At 38.7% G+C, this 12,512-nt stretch overlaps 1 protein-coding gene across 1 annotated transcript in view; it reads right to left on the bottom strand.

Annotated features, from left to right (window-relative positions):
* Rala (RAS like proto-oncogene A) overlaps positions 1–12,512 on the bottom strand; it is a 60,172-nt gene continuing 47,660 nt past the window's right edge. Inside the window, exons 4-5 of the mRNA XM_074065355.1 lie at positions 8,774–8,948; positions 1–2,003 (exon numbers count right to left, since the gene is read on the bottom strand). Of these exons, the coding sequence (XP_073921456.1) occupies positions 1,881–2,003; positions 8,774–8,948 (298 nt within the window). The 3' untranslated portion in view covers positions 1–1,880. The remainder of the gene's footprint in view (positions 2,004–8,773; positions 8,949–12,512) is intronic.

Here is a 12,512-nt window from a genome sequence, read left to right as displayed (position 1 = left end):
AACATTTTAAAAAAGGAAGTTTATTGGTCTTTAAATGGCTCAAATTGCAAATAAACGAATTGGGTAGTGGCATCAGCCTAAGACATATGATGCATCTTTGTCATTTGGCTTCATAGCACCTCAGTACCCAGGAGAGGAAAGGTCTCAAAGCAAAGACACAATGTTAGTGGTTAGGACCCCTGGTTCAGTAAGACTGCAATGAGTACACGTGGAGACTGCTGGCTGGGCCTGCTGGCCGAGTTGCAGTGGTAACTTTAATTCTGCACATGGCATAGCCTACGAAAAATGTGAAATGGAAGATGTACATCTCAAACCCTTTGAGGACAAATATTTAACATGACAAGCTGGATGAAATTATCTAGAGAGCTAAGTTGCTAAAAATCCTATTTCTGATAACCTTGCCAACACACCTGTTACTTGGAATGCCTGAACACATCTTTGACCTGTTGAAATGAGGACTGAACAAGAAAGAAAAACTTTGTTGAATCAACTGTCTTAGCCTCATTCCAAAGAGGAAAAGAAAAATCTGATAGTGGTTTATTTCCCATTGAAATTATGTTCCCAAAACAGTGTGCTAGAAATTCTTTCAATGGAAATGCCACACAATGGTGACACAGCCAACTGTTTGGTCTGTGTGTGCCAAACATGTTTTCTGCATTATACCTGGGTTTGATTACTTGATGTTCACTTTAGGAAAATGTAGCTACAGTTTTTTCACTGTGACCATAAAAAGACTACAGACACTCATCTAAAAAGTCCCACAAAGCCAAACTGTAACCTCATAAGTACAAATTTAGAAAGAACAGGTGGCAAGCATGAGAATCTCCCAAAGTGTTCTAGTGCAAAATACATTAGCACTTTGACATTTCTTTCTGTGCCCTCCTCCCAGAAGATTAAAAACTTAACACTTATATGCTCACCACTGCAGCGTGATTCCCAGGGACCAGCATCCCAGAGAAAGGGGGTTCATCCAAACGTAACTGGTACTACATACTCGTAGTCTAAAATTATTTTATAGGTATATGCTGGCCCTTCGTTTTAAACTACCTTATAGTTTATTAAAAGCAATCAGGGTGCTCTGGACTTTATCTTCAAGAACCAGAGTATGGCACACATTTTTAGTCTGAACAGATTCCGAGCTGTCAGTAATTTCTCAAGAATCTTCTGTATAGAAGCTGCACTCCATCTAGCAAGATAAGATCTCTCACTAGGACACTTGGAGCCAGTGAGAACACAGCCAGAATGATTCAACCAGATATTTTTCCATTTCTAAATTAAGGCATATTCAAAAATTTCCACGTACAAGTTTACACCACTTTTCTAAGTTAATCACCAGGTAATTAATGCAGATTCACAGATGAATTATTCTCAGTTTAACTATATGCAACAACCATACCATAAGTTTTCCTCTATATTTGTATAACAATGGTTAAAAAAGTGATACAGTTTAACTATTCATGTTCACAATTGTCATTTTTCAAGGCAGTAGAAGACCAAGACATTTTAAAATGATATAAAATTTAAGCTTTATAATAAACACCAGAGGAAGTGGCCTTTCCTCCCGTTTCCCCACCCATCTCACCTCTTTATTTAACAGTTCAAGAAAGACTGCCCGAGAAACACAAGCTCACACGCTACATTCAGGACTGTGATAGATGTAGGCAATATGAAATAAGCTGAACTTTGCTTCTTGGTGAAGCCACATTAATTTCTTTTTTTAAGTGAATTTGACTTTCAGTGCAGTTCCAATTCATGCTTTTAGTGATACATAACAATTTCCAAAATGTTAAAGTAACTTCAGTCAATTGAGCCTTCAATGGCAATGCTTATAAATTATATTTATTAGTATGGTCAAGATAAGAAAGGAATTTGGGCTTCGATTATAAAATGCAGCATCTTTCTCTGATTCTCTTGGCTAAACTTTTCCTCTTCTTTTTTCCATTCTTTTCTTTGCTGTCTTCCATCTTTCTGGCTCGAATTTCCCTCATTAAGTCAAAAAATACCTAGAAAGAAGAAAGTGGGATAAATAAAGTAAGCAGACAATATGAGAACCATAGCAGTAAACCCGGGGGCAACAGAAGACTAAACTTTTAAGACCTCCCACTCCCCTTCACCCTTGGGGATCGGACATAGGGCCTCACACACTACGCAACTAGGCTAACACTGAGCTGTGCTTCTGCCCTTAAGAGCTCTTGGTCAGGAGAGGAAAACAGAAAAGTAAAGTCTGAGTCTTCTAGCATCTTGAGAAAACTGGGAAAACATTTTTCTGAATTATACTTTTTGACAAAAATAATAAAACATGAGCTTGCTATTCCAATTTTCATGATGAAAAAAGTACTACAACATGATAGTGCTAAAGATGACTCAAAGGATTACATGTGAGTAATTATGATCAATAAATGTATCTTGTTAATTCATATTTAATAGTCATGATTAATAAAATCTGGATTGAATAACTATCAATTATGTTCAGTAACTTACTTTCTCAGCTTCATTTTAAAAGTTTTTCAGAAGAGGTAAGGAAAACAGGTACTTTCTTTCATCATCTTGATGCTAGACACGTTTTTGCAATACAGAGAATCAATTTTTGTCTGAGTACAGGAATTTGCAAATAATGAGAAATAAACACAATAATGACGAATTTCCATATAATTTAAAAGTTAAATTACAGATGTACTCTTCTGTAACAGAGAAGGGCTGGAAGGATGTAGACTCAGACTATATATAAACATTTCTGTGTGTGTGTGTGTGTGTGTGTGTGTGTGTGTGTGTGTGTGTGAGAGAGAGAGAGAGAGAGAGAGAGAGAGAGAGACAAGTGGATGAGTCAATTTTTTTGGTGGTACTGGTGTTTGAACTCAGGGCCTCATGCTTGCTAGGCTGGTGTTCTACCACTTGAGCTACTCTACAAGCCTAGGATGATCAACTTTTATGGTTCACAGTTTTGCTTTTTTTTGAGACAAGGTCTTGCCATATAGTCCACACTGGCCTTGAACTCATAATCCTCTTGTTTTAGGCTTCAATGTTTACATTCTTTTTTTAAAAAAATTCAGGTATTATTTAAAAAAAAACTCAGTAAGACTAAAAACAAGCAAGATATAAAAGAAAATGAATGTTGTATGTAAACAAATGTATGTATGTAATGACTGATGTGCTTTTCCAAACATGCCTTTAACTCTCCAATGGAAACCACTAAGGTTTGCACACAGTGCAAGATAGTATAGAGAGCTACTGGTGTGCATGTAGGATGGGAGTATGATTGTGTTTGCTTGTATTTTCAAAATCAAACAGTGAAGTGGTAAGCCAAACACAAATAATTGTATATTCAGAAGGAAGGGAAGAAGTAGAGGGAATAGTGAAGCATATCTGAATATACCTTGTTATGTAATTTCTACTTTGGAAATATTAATGTTTTTTACACACTAAAGAGTTTAATTAAAATAAAAAGCAAGCTGGGTGCTAGTGGTTCATGCCTATGAATCCTAGCTACTTAGAATGCAAACCTCAGGAATGAGGTTCGAAGCCAGCTCCAGGTAAATAGTTCTTGAGATCCTCTCTTGAAAATACCCAACACAAAAAAGGGCTGGTGGAGTGGCTCAAGTGGTAGACTGTCTGCCTAGCAAGCATGAAGTTCTGAGTTCAAACACCAGCCAGTACCACCAAAAAAAAAAAAAAAATCTCTAAAGTACTGAAGATAAAAACAAAACAAAAATAAATACAACTAAGTATATCTCAAGTTAGTGACACAACTGTGTAGAGGAAAGAACTATTTCAGGGGTAAACATACCGTACAGAGTATCCAGTGTGAAAGAAAAGATATATGTACAAAATCAAAGAGATAAGAACCTATAATGATAAATTTCAATTGGGCATAATGATATGAGCTCAAAAAGCTTTTTTTCCCTTCCTTTTGATAATATCTATTTTCTAGCACTATTCACTGAAGGCCACAAAGCAATGACAACCCAATAGCAAGGAGTAAGATTGTGGCTGCTAAATACCATTCTACCAAATGGAACCAAGTTTCCTTGGATAAATGGCTGGAGCAAGAAATAAGAAAGTTTAGGTCAGAAAATGAGAATGCTGGGCGTAGTGGCCTACAGGTGTGTGGTCTCAACATGGGAGGCTCAGGCAGGAGGATGGAGAGCTTGAACCCAGCATGGGCTAAAGAGCAAATTCCAAGCCAACCTGAGCTGTATACTGAGACCTTTGTCTTAGAACAAAACAAAACACAGTAAAACAAAAGAGAAAGTGAGGATGTTATCCATGGAGTCAAACGGACACAGGACCACAGGTAGGTGCATACATGGTTAAAAATGGGGAAAATTATGCATAAACACACACATAAAGAATACAATAGACTAAAATACAACAATGACATAAATCTCATGAGTTTTTGCCCCTACTTGCTGGCATTCTTCTTCTATAGAGAAGAGTTTTCTGAAGACCTCTAATTCAAATCCAGGGCTGACTAGCTGGGGCAGGAAGCCTAATTCTAATTAAATGTAACTACTAGAATACTCCCAGTATTGCTTTCCAATGCAGTTACAATGCCATGAAAAGGGGATTATAAGAAGGGTTAATCTCTAATTTTAGATGAGTCTTTGCCATGGACTTTCAGTGAATTGCTGTTAGGAACTAACAAGGTCATTTTAACTAGAAAACACAGTGGGAAACTTAAAGTATGCATCAGTGAATTTAATGAGTCAAAGCTAAAGTAAGTCCTGTTGTAAGTGCCAAGTAAAGGAGACAAGTAACTAGGGATATGAATAAAGAACTGGTTCCAATGAACTAGAGAAATAACAATTCCCTAAGTACAAGGCTTCTTTAAACTTCTTCCATTATTCTTCGAAATTATTTCTCTCCCTATCTCTCTCAGCACTCTCTTCTCCTCTTGCCTCCCTCTTTCTCTTTTCTCATTTTAATGCAACCCAGTATGTACAAAATTTGGTTATTCTAATTTTAGACCACAGACCATAAAAAATCCCTCCTCACATAAATTAAAGCCAGACCAAACAAACAAACAGGCTCACAATGCTTAACTTAAAATACGTGTGGTTGAAAATCTATTATAACACATTTGCCTTCACCATTTTCTCTGTTTTTAAGTACTTAGAAGCCCCTAGCTCACATCATAGACAATACTAAGTTTTCAAATGGATTAAGATTCTACTACAAAATCAATACAAAAAGAAAGCAAAAAATTACATGAATTTTTAAAAGTTTAGAATGGTAGAGAGGTCTTTCTAAGCAAACCACAGAACCTACAAATCAAAACACTATCAAGTTTCAACATAACTTTTAATATTTTTCCATGACAAAAATCAAAATAAGCCAAGTAAAAAGACATGGTACAGAGGAGGAGACAATATTCACCACAGATATAAATAGACAAATGGTTAATGTCCTTAATGTTTACCAAAATGATGAATCGAAATAAGCCATTAGATAAATGGGCAGAAGGAACTGCGCAACTCTCAGAAGATAAATAGCCAATGAATCAATCAGAAGATGCGCAGCCTCATCACTAATCAGGAAACACAAAGTAAGCAATGAATGACCAATTTTACTGACAAGTTTTAAAGGCTGTATTACTGGGGCTGGCAAGGCTGTGTGGGAAGGGTGGACCATAAGGACAGCTATTCTAGAGTGACTTGTCATTACAATTTAAAATTGGCTGTCTTGACACAAGTCATGGTTCCTCTTTGGATATCTACTTGCTCCACTTCTATCTGTTCTGACAGGATATTCCTTACAATTACGAGCCTCTAGCCCGTGATTCCTCTGTGCCAGGCCATGCCCGAGGTTAACGGGTGGTTGTTAGGACACTTTTCAGAGATCTAAAAATCTGCCCTCTGGCTAGGTGTGGTGATGTACACCTGTAATCCTAGCACTGGAGAGGATCATAAGTTCAAGGCCAGCCTGGGCTACATAAAGAGACTCTATTTCAAAATAAAAAGTAAATAAATAAAATCTATCTCTTTGAAATATCCATCCAATGGTCTATTTGGAATGCAGATGAGGATAGGAATGGGTACAGTGATCTTTGTTCTGTGACAAGAGTCGACTGCTTCCCAATTCAGTAGCAGAAAATATGATTTCTAGAAGTTGATGACGTACAAAATGGGACTAGCAGAGACTACCCCAACTGTCATTTTGAGTAAAAGTGTGAGGAAAGAACTGTGGGCCGATGTTGCCAGCAACCCTGTGCCCTTGAGCCAGTTATGTCACCTCTCCACATCCAAGCAGTGAACATGGGCAGAGGATGTGTGCCTCATGCATTTAAGAAGTAAATGCCAGTGCCCAGCTCTTGTAACTACTCATGAGAATTATAGTTCTTCCAACAATTAGATTCTTTCCTCAGAAAAAAATGAAAAAAACAAATAACCTAATTCTAGACATTGACTAGGGCTGCAGGTTACTTTAATCCAGTCACTGAGGTACTTTACCTGGTGCCACTCTCAGCTGTAGCAGTACATGAAATTACAGTTTTCAGTATGAATATGTACCTCAGTTTATAAGCAGCTTCATCTACTCTAACTCTGTTTTGGAGAGATAATCACTGACTGCCACTGAGCATTTCCTCCATGCATTTCCAGAGACGTGCTGCTCTCCGTCAAGAGGCAGAATCTATTGAGGACTAGGTAGGACCCTGTGTCCACCCTGACCACTAGAATGAGGCTGAAATGTGCTTCGCAACTCCAGCCATTATGTCAGGAAAGATGGATGGTTTTTGCCTGGTTCTTATTCTCCTGTGACCCTTCCCTTTGGAACTTTGCCACTGTGCTAAGAAAGTTTGAGCTAGCACACATGGAAAAGCCCACGTGGAAAGAACTGAGGCATCCCTGGACAGCAGCCAGCACTGACTGGCTGAGCTGACATGTGTGAACAAGTCCTTAGAACCCAAGTTTAGATACTTCCAGTGTGTAGACTTGAAGCTTTTCAGCAGAGGCATCTGACATGTGCAGCAGAGACAAGAAATCTCCACGGTGGCCCATGGTGATTGATTCTTGGCCACAGAATCTGTGAGCAGAATAAATGAAATGAAATGTCCTCCACAGGCCTTTGTGTCCCCAGTGGCAGCAATATTTTGAGAGGCTCTGGAAACTTCAGTAGGTGGGACCCAATTCGAAGAAGTAGGTCACTGGGGGCATATTTTTGAAGATTTTACCTGGTCCCCAGTCCCTACCTTGTTTCTGCTTCCTGTCTGCCATGGGGTGACTGGCCTCCTCCTCTGCATGCTCCCACTACCCTGATGTTCTGCCTCACCACGGAGCACCTCACCTTCCTGCACCATGCCTGGTCCTGTTTCCAGACCATTTTCCCACTGACCTGTTGGTCTTCTTACTGTCCTGTGGGAGCTCTGATGATACCACCAGAGCACCCAGGGCCTCCGATGCCAGCAATGATCACTACAAGGACTGCAACAACACAGCTGTACTTTGTGAGGACTGTTATTATTCACCTGTCTCTTCAGTCCCCTTGGATCAGGTCATTTTTACAATGTGCTCTACAACCTGCTCAGGACATGAGCCAGGAGGAAAGAATACCTGCGCCCTATGACAATGCTGAACACTATCTTTCAAAGTCTCATACACGCCCAATTTAAAAGCACGTTTTCATAAGCGCTCTAAAAATATTCTCTCTATCCTTCGAGAAAACTGTACAGTATACTGAGTAGAAATCCTTATAGCACTCATTTTATACAAGTATCTTGGGCCTGTAGCTTCCTGACCATTTACTAAAACATTTAAGACACAATGACAGTCCTAAGACCTACAGCAAGTGAACAGCATCTCTCATCTTTTTTTAACCACCCGCTTTCTGAATCAGAGTTATAGGTCTATAGGTACAAGCATACCATCCCACAAAAACTTGAGGCCACTCACAGCAGTGCCAAAGTGTGGTCTACTAGTGCACAGTCTGCATCACCTGGGAACTTGCAAGAAACAAATTTTCAGTCTCCAAATGAAGCAAACCTCTGGGGGTAAGACACAATGAGGTATAGCCGTCCAGCTTTACAGGCAATTTGCACATGAGTGTAAAGGGCATCACTGTAGAGCTTCAGTACTTGGGAGCAGAAGAAGGCCCTACCTGTAGGCCTTCAAGTACCTGGGCCTCCTCAGCCCCAAGGGCAGTTTCCAAACAGCAGATGAAATACAATTTGGGAAGCTGCCAGGAACCTGGCAGAGGGTTCCATGTGGTTCCCAGTAAGGGCCACTCTGTGTAAGTGGTAAGATAAGGGAGGAGGGAGAAGATTTCCCGTTCTACTCAGGGGGCAGGGAATGTTGTAGCAGGGATAGCAATTTTACAATCCTCTTATCTGGGAGTTGCTTCCCCTTAGAGAACGTCAATGTCCCTGGGTAGGAATCAGGCCAGGGATGAGCACATTCAGTGCTGGCATTCTGGGATCTATACATATCATAACATGTAGAAGTTATGTTGATATTTCTTTCTCTACACAACTCCTTTTGAACTGTAGAGCTCCTTCACGGTAAGAAAAAAAAAAAACAGGGATTGAAGTCAGGAATGCCATCAGTGCTTTAAAAAAGGCACATTTCACTATAGTGTCTCATGTTTTAATGTCTCTTAAGAAGCTAAGGACAAGGTGAAGTAAACTTCTAATATGTCGTACTTGAGCATTCAGGGATGATTAAAAATCAGCATGTTTTAAACCTCTACTTGGATCTCACAGACTAGGTCAAATGAAGTTCACTTAAAAAGCAAATGAACCTATTTTTAGCATAATGTAGTAATAAAGTGAGCCACATTTTACCTTGTCAACATTAGCTCGTGTTTTAGCAGATGTTTCCACATAGTTAACATTCCATTGGTCCGCTCTGTTTTTTGCCTCTTCTACAGAAACCTGCCTTTTATCTTCCAAATCTGATTTGTTACCAACCAGTAGAAATGGAACATTCTCATCTTCTTTTACTCTTAAAATCTGCTCCCTGGATAAGAGAAAATGAGAAATAAGTATCAGCATAACCTCTTCATGTTAAAATAACAAGCAGCACCTGCTATCAGTACAATTAGATATGCTTCTACACAGAGACAAGAAGTTCGTCATTACGTACAGAAACAATAAATACTTCTTCCTGTTGCGCCAACTGTTTCAGAAAGACAGTCACTTAAAAATGTTGTGTTCTTTTATACTATTATGTAATAATATTATGGCAGTAGCAGAAAAATTATGAAGATATACTCTAGTTCAGTTTCCCCAATTATTCGATATTAGTGTGGGACAATTAATGCACCATTAATAATATATTATTATTCAAATCCAAACTTTATTCAGACATTTTAAGTTCTGGCATTTTCTTCTTTTTAACATTTTTATAGTATATCATAGTTAAACTTGGAGTTCTGGTGTTTTCTGCTTGTTTTTTTCTGTGGTGCTGGAGTTGGAACACAGGGACTCTAGCATGCTAGGCAAGTGCTCTATCTACCACTGCCCCACATCCTCAGCTAGACATTCTTAGTTTCTACATAACATCTTTTTTCTGTTCTAGGAGCTCATCCAGGATACCACATGACATTTACTTTCCTTAGACTCTATTTGGCTGTGATGGCTCTTAGACATTTCCTTGTTTTTGATGACCTTGACCTTGTGAGGTACTGGTTAATTTGTAGAATGTATCACGGTTGGGATTTGTATAATGTTTTTTGTGTAATTAAACTGGGGTTATGGGTTTCTGGGAGGATGATCACAGAGGTAGAGTCTTATTCTTACCACTATTCAAAGGCTCAAAAAAATCTTTTCTGGCAGTACTGGGGGTTGAACTCAGGGCTTCATACTTGCAAATCAGGTGCTCTACAGCTTGAGCCACACTCCCAGTCCCCTTGAAATGTTTTTAAAGCTTCACACATGCCAGAAATAATTGGGTATAGCTCTTGAGCATAGATTTTTGTATTTAGAGATAAATTATGTACTGTGAAGGTGTTACCAGTTTTAAAGTACACTGATTCTGCTCTTCCTACTCATGTGACTGAGCAAAGTACTTCTTTGCCTCAGTTTCCTCACCTATAAAATGGGACTGATGATAACTTCCTTATATGGTTGCTATGAGGATTAAATGTAAACTGCTTATAATTGTGAATGGTATAGAGTAAATATTCAATACATGTTAGCTGTTCTTATGAGTATCTACTGGGAGAAGATGATCAAAATTTAACTTTTTTTGGGGGGGGTGTACTGAGGATTGAACCCAGGTTCTAGTGCACTAGGCCAAGTGCTCTACTACTGACTACATCCTCACCCCTTCATACTTGTTTTATTTTGAGACTGAGTCTAAATTGCCCAGGCTGCCTTTGAACTTATAATCCTCCTGCCTTAGCCTCTTTAGTAGCTGGGAGTACAGGAGTATGTTACCACATTGGCTTTGACTTAGACTTATTATCTTGCTATCTCACACATGCCTTGCCTTTGAAATTATTAAGAGATGCTGAAACTATAGGAATATAAATATTTTAAGATTAAGAGAAATGAGAAAATTAATGGACTATTTGAACAGCAAATAGCAAAATACATTTGATTCTGCAAGGATCTTACAGAAATGCTTAAGAAATGGAGTAAAAATCTTCATGGTGGTTTATCTTCAGATTGATTTATTTTGTGCTCCTTAAACAATGCTTCCTGATTACTACCTCAACCTTTACCACCAATAACATCTTATTGATGGCTAGGACCAGTTTGAAGTGCTTTGTATACACCATCTCATTTATTTCTCACCCAAATCTATGTAATACTCTTATCATTCTTATCCTACAGGTAAGGAGACTGAAGCATAACTTAGGCAAAGTCACAATTAGAACTAGAATCTGAACCTGAGAAAGGTAACCCCAGAGAACACACTCAACTTCTAAATTATATGAGGGCTCCCCTAATGAAATACCAAGGGGAACAAACCCAAACCGTGGTCAAGAAGGCTTAGCTCCCAACAGTCCTTCATAGCAACAGGCCCTACCCTCTGACATGGAGCAAACACCAAAAGGTCTAGCATTATAATGAGATTCTCCATGTTAAACATTTTCTCACATAGCACAGTTAGAAACTGGTTGAAGGTAAATGTCATGATTATATATAGTGATCAGATCCAATCTGTGGGACATGTGGTAAAAGAAAGAAAGTGTTGGCATATAAAGACAATTTTACTTTTCTGAATAAAATGCTTTAGTTGTTTCAGGTGAGGGTTAGAATTGATATAACAAAATAATAAGAGACATCACTTGTGACATTACACAATGTCACAAGAGATTTCTTATACTTTTTATATTTTATTATTTTTTGGTATCGGGACTTGAACCCTGGGCATCACACATGCTAGATGAACACTCTATCACTTGAGCAATGCTCCCAGCCCTTTTGTTCTTGTTTTGGTTTTTTTTTTTTCTGACAGGGTCTCACTATCTTTGCCCAGGACTGGCCTCAAACTCAAGATCCTCTTGCCACTGCCTTCCAAGAAGCTGGGATCAGAGGTGTGAGCCATCAAGTCTGGATAGGATATTTTAATTATATGATTTAAAAGTAATGCCTTGTAGGGCTGGGGCCTGGCTCAAGTGGTAGAGTGCCTGCCAAGGAAGCATGAGGCCATGAGATCAGTGCAGACAAAAATAATGTGCTCTATAAAATACTTTATACATTTAAAAAATAAACAGTAGAGCCAGGTGCCAGTGACTCATGCGTGAAATCCTAGCTACTCAGGAGGCAGAGATCACAAGCATCACGGTTTGAAGCCAACCCCAGGCAAATAGTTCACAAGATTCTATCCTGAAAAAAAAAATCACCACAAAAAGGGGCTGGCAGAATGGCTCAAGTGGGAAGAATGCCTGCCTAGCAAGCATGAGGCCCTGAGTTCAAATCCCAGTGCCGCATAATAAAAAAAATGAATAGTAGAGAATAGGAAATACAACATATTCCATTTTAAAAATACAGATTGAACTCGGGGCCTTGTACTTGGTAAGCAAGCCCTCTGCTGCTGAAGCCACACCCTTATCCCTTTTTGCTTTAGTTTGTTTTTGATAGGGTCTTGTGCTTCTGCCCAGGCCAATCTCAGACAGAGATCCTTCTGTCTCAGCGTCTCGCATACCTGGGATTATAGGCTTGCACTCTCATCCCCTCATCCAGACCAGTCATGTGGTTTTACGAAAGAGTTCAGTAGGTTAAGGAAAGCCAGGATAGTATCACTGTTAAACTCAGGAATATGGAGGCAGACCTCAAGGATTTCAACCCTCTACTATTCCTAATTGCACAATCTATGGCAAGTCACTTAATTTTCTTGTGTTTCAGTTTCTCATTAAAAATTTTGGGTAATACTTTTTAAAAAATCAAATTTAAGAATTCACTAATTGCAAGCATTATCTTACGTATTACCAAGAAAAACTATCAATTATACTAAGATGCCAAGACAGCTCTAACTTTGAGAAATGGTAAAATGTAAAAAACATACACCTTAGTATGTAAACTATAGTACTACTATATTATATAGGGAAGTTGAGTAACTGAATTTATGTTA

Source organism: Castor canadensis, chromosome 2 (genome assembly GCF_047511655.1).
Source record: "Castor canadensis chromosome 2, mCasCan1.hap1v2, whole genome shotgun sequence".
Classification (NCBI taxonomy): Eukaryota; Metazoa; Chordata; class Mammalia; order Rodentia; family Castoridae; genus Castor; species Castor canadensis.
Note: the sequence above shows the minus strand (reverse complement) of the source record. Positions and strands in the feature narration are given on the sequence as shown.